General features: G+C 37.0%; 3 protein-coding genes across 4 annotated transcripts; all 3 read right to left on the bottom strand.

Annotated features, from left to right (window-relative positions):
- Nucleotides 1-352: 352 nt before the first annotated feature.
- On the bottom strand, nucleotides 353-6382 carry LOC132705010 (putative inorganic phosphate cotransporter). The gene is made up of 9 exons (XM_060675406.1): nucleotides 6241-6382; nucleotides 6045-6184; nucleotides 5677-5992; nucleotides 5407-5627; nucleotides 5204-5353; nucleotides 5017-5149; nucleotides 4712-4956; nucleotides 4308-4437; nucleotides 353-410 (listed from the first exon to the last, which is right to left on the bottom strand). The coding sequence occupies exons 1-9, from the start codon at nucleotides 6347-6349 to the stop codon at nucleotides 388-390; spliced, it is 1467 nt and encodes a 488-aa protein (XP_060531389.1). The 5' UTR covers nucleotides 6350-6382; the 3' UTR covers nucleotides 353-387.
- A 184-nt stretch (nucleotides 6383-6566) lies between these two features.
- LOC132705039 (putative inorganic phosphate cotransporter) lies at nucleotides 6567-8975 on the bottom strand. Of its 2 annotated transcripts, none has more exons than XM_060675458.1 (9): nucleotides 8824-8975; nucleotides 8635-8774; nucleotides 7844-8159; nucleotides 7557-7777; nucleotides 7356-7505; nucleotides 7169-7301; nucleotides 6874-7118; nucleotides 6680-6813; nucleotides 6567-6628 (listed from the first exon to the last, which is right to left on the bottom strand). In XM_060675458.1, the coding sequence occupies exons 1-9, from the start codon at nucleotides 8915-8917 to the stop codon at nucleotides 6625-6627; spliced, it is 1437 nt and encodes a 478-aa protein (XP_060531441.1). In that variant the 5' UTR covers nucleotides 8918-8975; the 3' UTR covers nucleotides 6567-6624. The 2 variants fall into 2 exon arrangements, with proteins under 2 accessions (XP_060531441.1, XP_060531442.1); XM_060675459.1 differs by having other exon boundaries at nucleotides 8829-8974.
- Nucleotides 8976-9133: 158 nt separating this feature from the next.
- Nucleotides 9134-13396, bottom strand: LOC132704978 (putative inorganic phosphate cotransporter). The gene is made up of 9 exons (XM_060675345.1): nucleotides 13245-13396; nucleotides 13042-13181; nucleotides 12671-12986; nucleotides 12396-12616; nucleotides 12191-12340; nucleotides 12003-12135; nucleotides 9801-10045; nucleotides 9629-9749; nucleotides 9134-9576 (listed from the first exon to the last, which is right to left on the bottom strand). Exons 1-9 carry the CDS (start codon nucleotides 13351-13353, stop codon nucleotides 9548-9550), a joined length of 1464 nt encoding a protein of 487 aa, XP_060531328.1. The 5' UTR covers nucleotides 13354-13396; the 3' UTR covers nucleotides 9134-9547.
- Between the last annotated feature and the right edge of the window lie 865 nt (nucleotides 13397-14261).

The following is a 14261-nucleotide window of genomic DNA, read 5'->3' as shown; positions in this document are numbered from 1 at the left end:
CTTGCTTTTTTCGCTAAAAGATCATAGAAAAACTGGAGAAGCGTAAGAAATGTATTATATTCATGTCATTCATATACTGTATCGGTTTAGCATGTGAACTTTCGTATGGATAGCAAGCGAGGCTGCTACATTCTCGATGCACTATTATGCGTGGCTATTGTCCGATGCTAAAGATTCGAAATCCTTTTTCCGGTGGGACATAATCCGACGGCTTTGAGTGTGTCAGGTCGTTATAAGTGTTTAGAATATATTTATAATGAGTTGAAATAAATTCTGGTTTTAAAATATATTAAAATTGGCTCAGTTTATGCCGTGGACGTTAAATGAGCAACGAATGAAAACAAAAAAGTAATTGCGTACGGTTTCTTTTATTGCCAGCGAGACACTTTACATTTTGGACGTCTTGTTTCCTGAAAAAGAACGTCTATTGTACAAAATTTGATTCGTATTAGGATACGTTAACTATACACATGACGTTTGGACATAGTTCTCACAAAAGTTACTGTCAAAAATAGTATAAAGGATTGTTATGGACAGTGCTGAACTGGAATGGACTTGGACAGATAACAAATAGCTATATAAAATTGTTCACAGTAAAAATACATCCATACATCTAAAGCAGTTTCAGTTGTCTATGTAGATGAAGCGCTGGTAAGAACGTTATTTTGGTAATTGGTATTTGGTATACATTAAAAAAGGTGATCCTATATAAAAATTTCTGCTTGCTCTAAAAGTGAGGTTTGCAATGCTTGATGTTTCCTTTTTTTACATGGTACGAAAAAAATAGAAAAATACGGATTTGTTACAGCTTAAACAGAAATCGTTGAATTCAATTTTCAAAATTTCGATTTAAAATGAAAATATTTCTAAAAACTATTATAACATATTTTATTTGATTGTGCCTTTCATGATTACGTCAAAATGAGAAAAAAGTTGACTTTAGACTGGAGAATGTTTCAAGAAAAGAATTCAAATATTTCATTTCGCAGAACCTCAGCACATAAATTCAATCAAACTGGGTCCGTTACTAAGGTAAAGAAGACCAGAAACGATATAACGAAAATGATGCACCACCTATTCTATGTTTTTTTTTTTGTCACATCCAGGAAATATTTTTTTCTACTCCCGTCCGTATAATACCTAATTACACACCGATCTAGCGTGCCGGAAGCGTCACATGAGTTTCGTTTCCCATGAATCCCAGCCCAGATTTGGGAGCTATCGGATGTTTTCGGAGATATTTCCCACGCTTTGAATTTTGACGTTTGTCAATTCTGACGGTTATGTCAGTGAATGTATTCGTTAATTGAAAACTCGCTCCGCTGCGCTTCGCTCGTGTCAAATAAACTCCTGAGTCAAATGCCGTTTACCGCACTTGTTGCATAATATACTATTGCACATCCATTTACAAATTTTATTATTATCACTACTAAAGGACATAAAACCGTAGAAATCGCTAATTTATATGTAAAAGAAAGATCTTGTATATGACGTCAAAAGTTAGCAAAAGCGGTACATAAATTTGTATCATATTTTCAAGTAAATCCAAAATAGTAAAGAAAATATATTTTGGATTTGTATTGCCATTTTTGTTAATGTGATGTAGATTACATCACAGAAAACATACGTTGGAAATGCTATATCGATTATGCTTTATTTTTTGAAAATATTTACTAGTGCGTGAACGCACCACTGGTTTTATCTGTGAAACAAAACTTGGTTATTGCAAGTCTAGACAAGTCAGCGCATGTAGAATAAACATGCAACATTTAGCATGTTCTATAGTATTAGTTTGTGCCTTGTGCAGTAAACGTTACAGTTAAACATGGCATTTCCGAGGTATTTTACGTGTTCTTATGTATTGTAAATTGTAAATTTATCCTAAAAATAACGTGAAAAAATATTTACAGACCATATTGACGCGGTCTATATTCCACCCGACGGCGACGTGGATACCTTGACTGACGAAGAAGATATGAACGATAACATAAATCTACAAGAGTTTGGGCAACCGACTGATATAGTTGGAACTTTCGAGTTACATACACCGAATGATACAGCTGTCCTTCAACAGTCCTGTAATTCATCACCCACTGAACCTGAATAGGACTCGTCAGATGATGAAACCCTGGAATTCAAAAGAGGACGCTTTCTGCAAACGACAGACTTGCTTCTACTGTCAAATGGAAGAAAGTTCAGATTGAGTACACTAATACACCTATATTCGATGAATTTAGCTCATGTGAGGAACTAAAAAATAGGTTTTCTGGAAAAACTCCGCTTGAAATGCTTTTATGTTTTTTTGATGACGTAGTGATTGATTTGATTTTAAAATTTTCGGTAAAATATGCTCAAGACAATACCCGCCATGAATTCTTGTTGTCAAAAAATGTTTTTTTTAAATTTTGTAGACATTTTATTGTTCTCGGGTTATCATTCATTGCATTGTTATCGTTCATTGCATTAGCATTATTGGTCTACTGATGAAGACAAAGGAATTGATCCTATAAAAAAATGTATGAGCCGCGATTGATTCCAATTGATAAAGCAAAACTTGCACTTATGTAACAATAATCCGTTTTCAAAAGTTAGACCCTTTTTTGATGTAATAATTAGACAAAATCTTCAGTTTGGCACATTTTCGTTCAACTTATCTGTAAATGAACAAATGGTACATTACTTTGGCCGCCATTCCTGCAAAATGTTTATAAAGGGTAAGTCCAGTTTTTTTTTTGTAAGTTTAGAGTTTTTATTTTTATTTTTTTTGAACATGTAATGTATTCTGTAAAGTATTTTTTTATGATTGGGATAATATGGGTTAATCTATTAGTCGATTAATGAAAACCATATGCTCTCCTTATGAAAACAGGCCTTAGAAAAAAGCAGAATGAAATCCGTCCATACTAACCAATTTTTAACCATACCTTGGAAGATGGGAACAATGTCAAACGCTTGAATTTATGTTTCCGAATAGGCCATAAAATTCTAAATAACAATGAGAAGTTTCACAAGCTAATAATTACCTCAGACGAGTCAACTTTTACTACAATCGGAACCCTGCCTCATCCAGAGTTTTGAATTGGGAACCAACGTTAATACTTTTTCTTATTTTGCCAAATACGTCACAATTATGAAAGGTGTAATATTTTAGTTTTAATTCGAAATTTTTGCTTTTAAATCTGTAGTGTTGTGAATATTCCACTTAACTCTTTAACAAAATTGGCAAATTTATTTTTAAAACACTTAAAGAACTTTTTTAAAGAATGACTATTTTCCGTATCTTTTAATTTTTGGTCTATTTGTCCTCTTGTCGACTCCATCCGTCGACATACTGTATATATAGTGAATTTAAATAGTTTCTGTCTTGTTCTAGGGTGTAAAATTGGTCATTTCATTGGCAAAATGCAACTGGCAGTAAAAGCAGTTACATTCTCTTCAAAGTACCTAATGTAAATAGACAATTAATACAAATATTTATAAGCACTTAGTAAACACTTTGGCATGGACTACATAAAATTGATCATTAATTCATAGGTTACGAAATTGTAACTTCTTTCCAGATGTTATTTAGATTTACACTCGAAAGTAAAAGTACATTTTGAATTACAGCAGTTCCAAAAAGCTTATATTTAAGAGGAATTTTAAACCGTTTTGACATCACTACAATTGATCGTCTCGTTATTTTACAAAATATCTTAACAAAGGAACTGATTTGGAGTTCGCTGTTAAAATATACTTCTACATCTGTAATTTTTATATCAATTTGTCAAACAGGCTGATGAATCCAGTATTCTAAGCAGAGGTTCCCGCGCTAGAGCACTATGTCAAAGAAATAAAGGTAAAACAAATCTTAATAAAACAAATGCCATCTGGACAGACGATTATAGCACTAGCGATCCACTAAAATAACATCCAAGTTAGATTTCGACTGAAACTGTCAAGACGGTCACCAAGGTAACAAAAGCGCCATAAAAAGGGATGAAAAAAGGCTCCTCCTGGTAATGGTGGACCAAGTTCACAGCACACCTTCTGAACAGTGAAAAGAAGGGCTTGAGAAGAGTGATAGGTGTATTGATGGACATTACCGACTAATGCAAATGCAAATTCTGCCAAAAGAGGAAAAAAACGTTTGCACATGTGTTATGCTTCTTCATCCGCTGGGAATAGAGAAATGGAAATAAACGAGCCACATCAAGCAGCCACCATTGAAGCTGAGGAGTATAATCAGAGAGACAATGGATCGTAGCCGTCGCTGAAGGGCAGCTATACTATTGTGTAATCAGCTACTTATCGAGTGATTTTCTTACCATTGGATTTTTCTATTTCGTCGTTCCAAGGTTGTATCTCCCCCGATCCAAATATAGCGAAATAAATGGCACCCAGTACGTTACCAGCTGCCGAAATTAAGAATATAATTCGCCATTGACTAATATCCCCCTGCAATCAGACCGAGTTTCATTGACCTGTGTTTAGCATTATAAAATTAAATATTTAAACTCCAACTGTGTGAATCTAACGGATTCTTCAAAATCAGCAAAACTAATAAATTAAAATGTAAGAGACATAACGAAACAAAGCCAAAGTAAATTTACAGTATAAAATAACAATGGCGAAAAACATATTTATTGTCAACTTTAATTTGGAAAGTAAAGTATAGAAGACAATAGCATTTTTTTTTTAAGAATAATACAGACTACTAACGATTCCTAACCTGGTCTGTAACAATGACTTGCGAGACCAAGGGAGCAACAAACCCCAAGGAGTTTCCGATAGAGGACGTGAGCCCATTAACGGTACCAGCATGATTGGGAGCCAGATCTATGGGATTCACGGCCCAACCTGACAAAATGGCGGAGCTAGACGCGACCGCTATCACTAGTAAACAGACTGCTTTTGTCTGGTGCTTCGGATCCGTATAGCCTAAAATAATGAGCGCTGCTGCAGGTATTACCAACCCTAAAATACGTATTATTAGGTTTTGATATAATGCAGACCATCGTTCTTTCAACTACGTACCAACGGCGGTAAAAATTTTTCTGCATGTACCGATCGAAAAAATATTCCTATTTATAACAGCGTCCGACGCCGTGCTAAAGAAAAAGCTGAGGAATACGAACGTCAAATATGGTAAAGATGACATGAAACTATTCTACAAGCGGATCATATGGTTTATAGAATACAAAAAGCTGTTTACTTTGCTTACATTATCCATGTCGAACTTTAAAATGTTGCTCATGTACAACGGAATTTGCGTTATCAATAAATAAAAGACAAAGTTGCTCGTACACTGCGCAGCAAGAATAGCCGAAATCGGTACTGACGTGAAAATCGCCTTCCATGGAGTATTCAGCTTCTAAAAATAATATGTATAGGAAAAGGTTTAAGCGCAATTCCGCGCGTCGCAACTTTTTTGCCATTGGCATGTCCCAAACTGTGTTCGATGTAAAATTTCTCAGCTTTCGATATTTTGGGATGTTCCTCTGGAGTGTCATATCCAAAAACGGCCATCAAAATACACCAGACAATACCGAGAAAGCTGAAAAAGTGGAATGCGATAGGCCAACCGTACTTGCTTGTTGATAAGGCACCAGTCACCAGCAATGCGACTACGGTACCCATATAAGCTCCTACGAAAGCGGTTATAACTTATTTGGTTTGCTAAGTTAAACTACAAACCCGAGTATATAAAAGTCGCCATTCTGGATCTCTCCGATACGGGCACCCAGTGACTCAAAGTGTAGGCAACCGAAGGATATATTAGCCCCTGAAAAAATCCTTGAAATGCTCTGACTACCATCACTCCTTTGGAACCGAATTGAGCGGCAGCTAGAGGTATTGCAGAACCAAGTGCCGAACTTATCGTTAAGAAGACCACCAAGAACCATTTTGGGCCATAACGATTCGTTAACCAGCCAGTCAGTGGTTGAGGCAAGACGTATCCCCAGAAGAAAGCCGATAATACAACACTTTTATCTTGCCATTCGGGGTACGTCTGAAATAGTTGATAGGCAAAGCTTTGTTCACATATGGTGTGAAGTACTAACGGGAATTGCTGGATCACTGTTCACTGTAGGATCCGTCATTGCTACGATCGCACTGGATAGCGAAGATCTTGCGCCGTAGAATACGAAAATTAGCAGAAAACCGATTAAAGCTTGGCCATGTCTGACCCCGAGCAAGGGGACTAAAGTTGCAATACTTCAAGAAACTATCTTTTATGAATGTTTAAAGGATACTTACGGTTTTTGGTTAACTCATCTTTCGAATTTTGAAAATTGCTTTTATCAAGTTTAACGTCAATTGAGGTGTAAGAAATGTCCTCTCTACGGTCAGTGGTAGACTTGCCCATGGTGTTAAAGGCTGACTGAGCTCACAGAAGCAACTGCCCAGGCAAACTACCAGTTCGTTATTGTTTGTGCTTTCGAATTGCGGAATTAAAATACTGAAGTAAATAGAAGGAAGCTTAACGGATTTCGACGGTAAAGAAACATACAGAGTGTGTCACCGATAGCCGCACGTATGAAATAAGAAAAGGCAAATCTTTAGTTTATTAAAATTTATTTAAAGTCGGGAATGTCGAAATGAAACTTTGAAGACGAGACAGTCTTCTACTTGTATTGATGTTTACCTGAAAAGAACGTGTTACAAAAATATCACTAAAAGATTTTTGAAGAATCACCTCTTAGAATTTTCGTGTTCTTCCATATTCCAAGGTTGAACTTCTCCAGATCCAAAAATAGTGAACAAAACCGTAACAGCGATATTACTTGCGGCAGAAATTAGAAACACAATTCTCCATTGAACGGTGTCTTCCTGTAGGTACAAATGTTATATCTAATACGCTTGTAGATTCAATAACTATATCCCCAATACCTGATCAGTAACAACGAACTGTGCCAACAAAGGTGCTACTATCCCGAAGCAATTAGCCGCAGCATTTATAAGTCCCATCAATGTCCCAGCGTGATTTGGACTTAAATCAATGTGATTCACTCCCCATCCAGACAAAGTTGCCGATAAAAAGCCGACCGATAATACCATCAATATTATGGCTTGAGTGGTTTGTTCGCGACTTGTGTAGCCCAATATTACCAATGCGATTGCTGGTATTACCATTCCTGAAAGCGGTTTCAACATGGAAGAGCTTTACCAGAAAAACAAAACTTACCGATTCCGTTAAACAGCTTCCGGGACGCACCCACCGATAACACTTTCCTATTTATCGCTGCGTCTGACGTAACACTAAATACGAAGCTGAGAATCCACAGCACAAAGTAGGGAAGAGACGACAGAAGACTGTTCTGCAATTTGCTCCACATATGGTAAGCGTAATTGTGTTAACAAAATCAACTCACATTCGCAATGTCAAACTCCATAACGTGGTTCAAATAACTTGGTATTTGAGTAAGGAGGACGTAGAATACGAAACTGTAGCCGCTCTGGGCGATTAATAGAGCCCAAACGGGTGTGGAAAGAAATATGGATTTCCACGGAGTCGGATGCCTCTACAAACGCGAGTTATATTTATTATTTCCTTTTCATCCTTCACAACTTACCATCTTTCCATCGGCATGGCCCAAGCTACTTTCAATGAAAGATCTTTCAGAACTGTTAATAGAAGGATGTTCAACTGGGCTATTATATCCACAAAGTACCATCACTATACACCACAACAAACCCAATACACCGTAGAAGTAAAATACCAACGGCCATCCGTATTTGCTAGATGCTAAAACGCCGGTAATCAGCAGGGAGATTACCGTACCCAGAGGTCCACCTCAAAAACAAAAAATATGTTAACATAAACTTAAAATATTGCGAACAGTTTCATTAGGTGCATTACCAGCCATTACAAATGTTCCCATTCTAGACCGTTCTGACAGCGGAGCCCACTGACTCAAAAGGTAATGAATTGACGGGTAGACAAAACCTTGAGTGATTCCTTGTACTGCTCTTATTGCCATAACTCCTTTAGATCCTAAATGCGCCGCAGTGCATGGCACTAATATACCCAGACACGAGCCAATAGCCATGGTGACTACCAAAAACCACTTTGGTCCATAACGATTAGCTGCCCAACCCGCGAAAGCCTGGGGAAGGACGTAACCCCAGAAGAAGGCAGAGAGCACTATGCTTTTGTCTGTCCATTCGGGATACGTCTGCAATTTCATTAGAGGTTTGACGAATGAGCAATCTGTCGGATGAATGAAGTAAAAAAAATCTCTCTATTGACATTCAGTTATGTCTATTTTTAAAAAAGTAAATGTTCGATGCACCAAGTCAATAATGCAGAAGTTGGCAATAGTCCTTACTCGTGAGTGGCATTATACGAGGTATGTTCAAAAAGTAAGGTGAGTTTTGTAATTGTTTTGTTATGTTGGTATACATGTCCCTAACATATGTTGACTATTTCAGACAGTTTGCAAATTTACTTTTTCCTGTTCCCAAAACTCTAATAAATAAATAAAGGAGGTTTAACACGATTGCGGGGATTACTTTAAAGTGGACAGTATTAATTTTGATAAAAAAAATAAATACTTTTAGATAAAACTTAAAAGTTACCTTTCTTTTTGAACACACATCGTATTTAGTTGGATAATTATTATATTCATGATTTTGGCAGGATAAAGTTACCGGAACTTCTGAGTTCGTGTTGGTATTTGGATCTGTCATTGCTACAATGGCCACCGATAGAAAAGCTCGCGCTCCGAAGGCAATGACGCTGAGGGAGAACATTATCAGGGCTTGAACATGTCGGGCACCAAAAGAAGACGCTAATGGCAAATTAGAATTATTACAGTTAAATAAGAATACATGACTTACCAGACCTTTCGCCGAATTTATTCGTTTCGTCTGCATTTCGGCGCACGGGTATAAATGAAGAATTTTCAGTACTCTCTTCCGACGTTTTGGTCATGGTAATAGCGATATATAAAAGCAAAATACTAGCAAAGATGTTCGGATTGCATGTGACCGAAACTATTCCACGACTTAAATACAAACCTTTAATTTACAATTATTTACTTTAAAAATATGATTTTGATACTTAAGTAAATATAAGGGTTAAGAACAATAACTATTGACTGAGATAATGAAAATCAGACAAACAAACAAAATCAAGTCATTTATTTCATTTAGGTTCGCTTAGGCACTTACTGTCTATAATGTGATCAAATATATACGAAATGGACGATACTTTATTCATATTAATGTTGCAGCAAAATACACAAAATCATTTTATCTGGATACTTTCTTTTAAAAACTATATGGGATTGAACATCACTTCAAACTAACTACAATCGATACGACTGATCGACTAATCGTCTTCAATTGATTATATCACTAAAACAGGTCGGTCTTTGTCCCTATCCTTCAAGGTAATTTAATTCAAAGACTCAATTTTTTTGCATTTTTGGGAAATCCATATCAAGGCCATATACGTAACATATAGATAATGCGTAATGAGATGAGCAAACACAGAATTTTTATTTGAGTTGCTAAAAGTGTTTAGTCGTATATCACAGTTTCTTGGAGCGTATAAAAGTGTCTATGGCCGTGGTTTGTCACTGCCGCTATCTACAAATAAAATGAAACTATCTTTTTAATATGATTATTGTGAACCACATACCTTCGCGTTCCTCATTCCAAGGTTGAATTTTGCCGGATCCAAATACGCTGAATACCAAAGTGACCGCAATATTACCAACGGCAGACACGATAAATATAGTTCTCCACTGAGTTACATTTTCCTGGAAACATTTCATGGAATAAGTCCTAAAAACCTGCATTTATCTTATTACCTGATCCGTGACAATGAACTGCGTCATTATAGGTGCGACGATTGCAAAAGAATTGGCCACGGTACTTAAAAGCCCCATAAGAGTGCCTGCGTGATTTGGAGATAGATCGATGTGATTGACTCCCCAACCAGATAAACCAGCCGATAGAAAACCAACTGCCAAAATCATCAGTATCACTGCCCGAGTTGTTTGGTCTTGTCGCGTGTATCCCAAGGCAATTAGGGCCACCGCTGGGACGATCATGCCTGCAATCATTCACGTGTTCTCTGCCACACATCTGCGTTCTCAAATTTTTAAAATGCTATTGGCAAAACTGCGGACAGCAAGAAAATTGATGCAATTTTAATGGACAAATTTTTGAGGACAACTTTGACACCACCTCGTTTTCTGTGCCTCTTTTGGTGGATCTTGTCATAAATTATTACGTCTGCAGTGAAAGACCCTCTACAAATCCGAAGATTGTAGGTATCGATTGATTGTTCATGTTAGCGACAAAGTTTGCTCAGGCAAACTCGCATTGCCGGCTTACTCAAGGCAAAGTGACGTCGAAGAGGCTAAGAAAACGATACCTGATAGAAGCTGCGCGAAATTAGTGGTCGCAGTTATTCCGTTGGAGGGCCGGAATTTCAAATACGTCCCAAAAAATGCAAAACTAACTCTTGTTAATGTAAAAGATCAAAATTGTTATGTACTCGACAAAAAGCAATAAATGTATTGTATAAGGGGCTCTGTTAAATATGCTCTCTGTAAAAAGCGTATCATACAGAAACTCTAATTCTACACATGCTATAAGGCAAAAGATATAAATTGTGAAGCAATCAATAGATGTGTCGAATAAGACTTTAATTTGAGTTTTAATGTATTCAACAGCAGTAACAATTATTACAAACACTGCATTGGAAGTCTATCGGTGAACATTCTAAGTAATTTGACTAGAAAGTTTAAACATATTTTAAGCATAATGAGTTATATTAGCAGAAGGAGTATATTTTGGCAACATTAACAAATGTTTTATGAAGTTAGATTGAGCTTTTGCAATAATATCAGAATAACGTAAACCGCAGCGAGCAATGCTACTAGAAAAATAAGTGAGAATGCTATCATTAATTATAAGTTTATTAATAATTAATAATATTATATTTATAGAACATCCTAAGAGCAGGTACCTGTGTTGGGCTATAGTTACAGATGATTCTGCCATTTCGATAAGAACGAAGAACAAGCGAAAGTAACTCCCAAAAATGTATTCAATTTTCCAAGAAAAAGTACCTCTCAGGAGTATTTGGACCAACCCTTCAGAGGGTGATCCAAAGGGGTGGTTTTTGAGACGTTGACTACAAATTTGTTCAAATGAATATATTTTTCAAAAGTTTGCAGCTGGTGTATAATGTCTCAGAGTCTTCGTGTATAACAAGATCATCAGCATACAGCAGAATAACAAGAAATATTAAAAAAAGATTTGAACTCAAATAATTCCCTTAAAGGGCACCAGATGTGATATCAATCGTCACTGAAACTTAATCAAAGGCTCTGAGCCGTTCTCGTATCAGTTCTGCGTAATATTGATAAAGTTAGGACTGACACCTGTGTGCCACAGTCGCCAGAGTCGAACACTCCACGAAAATCAACGAAGGTGGCATAAACATTTCTGTCTTTCAGGTGCAAGTGCAATTCCACGATTGAGTGTTTTTTCCCAAAAACAAACTCCCATGTCAGAAGTCTCCTCAGGAGTATGTTCATAAATAACCTTCACTATCGTATTCACCAAGCAATTGGTCGGAAATTGATAGAGTCATTTCAGTCTCTAGGGTTCTTTTAGCTCTAAGTAAGATAATAGAAAAAAGGAAGGTAAGTTAGAAGAGCCAGTTTTGTGGCAAGTTTTTAAAAAATCTTAAAGAGTATCAAGTCGAGGGCACTTATTATTTCTTCTAAAGATGCATTCCATTTCGTATAGCGAGATGTCTACATCAGGGGGTGGTCCAAAAAAGGACACGAAGCTAATTCAAAAATGATTCCCAAAGAGCAACTTTAGTTATGACTTAATACAGCATTAAATGGATTTTTGATCCGTAATAAAAGAAAGTGCATCAAGTTGTCTCATATCAAAACAGCGCTTTGTGTTCATAATAAGTTTTATATGCTGGCGCTTAGTTGCAAGATAAGTTTGCCTTAGTTCATCGGGCCATTTGCAGGCCAACTTACCAATTGCGTTAAAACTTTTCCTCGCCTTGCCGACAGATAGAATTTTCTTGTTAATAATTGCGTCCGATACCGTACTAAAAATGAAACTGAGTACGAACAGAGCGAGGTACGGCAGTGACGATATCAAACTGTTCTGAAACGCACCGAAAACGATAAACAACAAACAACAATACAAAATTAGCACTTACGTTTTTTATGTCGAACTTCATGACGTGGTTTAAATAACTTGGTATTTGCGTCAGCAGAACATAAAACACGAAACTGAAGCCGCTCTGCGCGATCAGAAGCGCCCAGATGGGTGGCGACGTAATGATTTCTTTCCACGGTGTAGGATGCTTCTGAGAATTACAAATAGTGCAATCGATATTGCTTGGAAAATAACATTGAACTCACTTTCTTATGTTCGGCGTGTCCTAAGCTATTTTCGATGAAAAACTTCTCCGCTACGCTGATACTAGGATGTTCTGCTGGACTATTGTGTCCAAATATGGCCATTATCACGCACCACACAAAGCCAAGAGCGCTGTAGAAATAGAATACCATTGGCCAGCCATAAGGACTTGCAGCCAGGAATCCGGTGACCGATAAGGCGATTACTGTTCCGAGAGGGGCACCTGAGATGATCACGTTGTTTTCCAGCAGTTTTTATTGATTGCATGTACTGTTACCTGCCATAATAAAAGCTCCCATTCGGGACCTTTCGGATAGAGGTGCCCACTGACTCAAAAGATAGTGTATGGATGGAAACACAAATCCTTGAGACAAGCCTTGGAGTGCCCTAATAGCCATGACCCCTTTCGATCCAAAATTGGCTGCAACTGTAGGAACCAAAAACCCCAGAATTGAACCAATTCCCATGGAAACGACAAGAAACCACTTCGGACCGTACTGGTTTGCCGCCCATCCTCCAAAAGCCTGTGACAAAATGTAACCCCAAAAGAAAGCCGATAATATGACACTTTTATCGGTCCATTCGGGGTACGTCTACAAACATTTATAATTTCAATTCCATCAGCACCATATAGGATATTGCACCTACCGGAATGTCTGGATTCGGATTCGCTTTCGCATCGGTCATAGCTACAATGGCTACCGAAAGAAACGCCCTCGCGCCGAAAGCAATTACACCAAGAGCTAGCAAAATCAAAGCCTGAATATGGCGTGCGCCAATTATTGGAACTGAAAACAATAGAGGAAAAGGAAAATACACTTTTCACAGTCGAGGTTTTGTAGTACACTTACGCGGCCGTGTCAGTTCCTCCCCTAGCTTTTTTAGTTGCTCCTCTTGCTGGGTTTGTTGCACCGCGGTGTAAAGTATGTCCTTTCGGCCATCCTCTAAAGTTTTAGTCATCTTACTTAAAATTTGAAATTCAAGGGACTGACTAAAATACGTTCGCCACCACACCGCGTAATAAAACTAAATCGTTCGTTTCATTAAAATTTTATTTTTATCTTTTATTTGTCAAATTTAAACAATTGGATGATATTGTTGTACATATTTTTGTGCGCAAAACCAAAAAAGCAGTTACGTTTGAACAAAGATATTTTAAAATTCAGAAAATACCGGGTGATTGTTCTAATGGCCATTAGTACAGGGTTCCCGAAACGGACGTTATTGCTAGTAACAACAATTTTCATATACATTCATATCCACAGATTTAAATTAAATTAATGAAAAGCTAAATATTAGTAAATAAATAAAAATTATTAAAACTTTCTTAATAATATAGCAATTAGCAAAAAGTGTAGATTTCTTTAACAATAATTTTTATGAAAATGTCAATTTAACAAGTATGGACACTTCTAACGTCGATATCAAGTTGCTGGTTCCTCTAATACCGTATAAGTTGCTCTTGGCTACTTTTGATATTATCCCATCACTGCTCTATATTATGATCACAGAGGCAGAGGCTTTAAACTAAAGTCTCACTGTTTGTGCTATTTTCGAAGATATTTCCCACGCTTTAAATTTTGACGTTTGTCAATTGTGACGGTCATGTCGTTGAATGTATTTGTGTTGTTTTGCCAAAAAGTACCCAAAAACTAAAGGTCGTAGAAAAAGTATAAAAAAAATATGATGCAACACGATCGATAAACTTTTTAACTCACTCGTTTATTTAAAACTCGCTCCGCTCGTGTCAAATAAACTCGTGAGTCTATTGCCGTTTACCGCACTTGTTGCATAATATACTATTTTCTACTCCCTTCTGTAGAATACCTAATAATATGCCGAGCTAGCCTGCCGAAAGTGTCAATCGG

The sequence above is a fragment of the Cylas formicarius genome, unplaced genomic scaffold (assembly GCF_029955315.1).
Source record: "Cylas formicarius isolate icCylForm1 unplaced genomic scaffold, icCylForm1.1 PGA_scaffold_7__23_contigs__length_41026272, whole genome shotgun sequence".
In the NCBI taxonomy this organism is placed as follows: Eukaryota; Metazoa; Arthropoda; class Insecta; order Coleoptera; family Brentidae; genus Cylas; species Cylas formicarius.
This window is presented reverse-complemented; position numbering and strand designations above follow the sequence as displayed.

What these genes read in the sequence shown, in the direction of transcription:
- LOC132704978 (XM_060675345.1), bottom strand. Translation starts at nt 13,353, where the DNA reads ATGACTAAAACTTTAGAGGATGGCCGAAAGGACATACTTTACACCGCG. An exon ending in GGAGGAACTGACACGGCCGC is followed by an intron (nt 13,182 to 13,244) that starts GTAAGTGTACTA and finishes TATTGTTTTCAG; the next exon opens with TTCCAATAATTGGCGCACGC. An exon ending in GGGAGCTTTTATTATGGCAG is followed by an intron (nt 12,617 to 12,670) that starts GTAACAGTACAT and finishes TGATCATCTCAG; the next exon opens with GTGCCCCTCTCGGAACAGTA.
- LOC132705010 (XM_060675406.1), bottom strand. Translation starts at nt 6,349, where the DNA reads ATGGGCAAGTCTACCACTGACCGTAGAGAGGACATTTCTTACACCTCA. An exon ending in GGCGACTTTTATATACTCGG is followed by an intron (nt 5,628 to 5,676) that starts GTTTGTAGTTTA and finishes CCGCTTTCGTAG; the next exon opens with GAGCTTATATGGGTACCGTA. An exon ending in AAGTCATTGTTACAGACCAG is followed by an intron (nt 4,438 to 4,711) that starts GTTAGGAATCGT and finishes GTCTGATTGCAG; the next exon opens with GGGGATATTAGTCAATGGCG.
- LOC132705039 (XM_060675458.1), bottom strand. Translation starts at nt 8,917, where the DNA reads ATGACCAAAACGTCGGAAGAGAGTACTGAAAATTCTTCATTTATACCC. An exon ending in ACACGAACTCAGAAGTTCCG is followed by an intron (nt 8,160 to 8,634) that starts GTAACTTTATCC and finishes ATGAAATTGCAG; the next exon opens with ACGTATCCCGAATGGACAGA. An exon ending in GGGAACATTTGTAATGGCTG is followed by an intron (nt 7,778 to 7,843) that starts GTAATGCACCTA and finishes TTTGTTTTTGAG; the next exon opens with GTGGACCTCTGGGTACGGTA.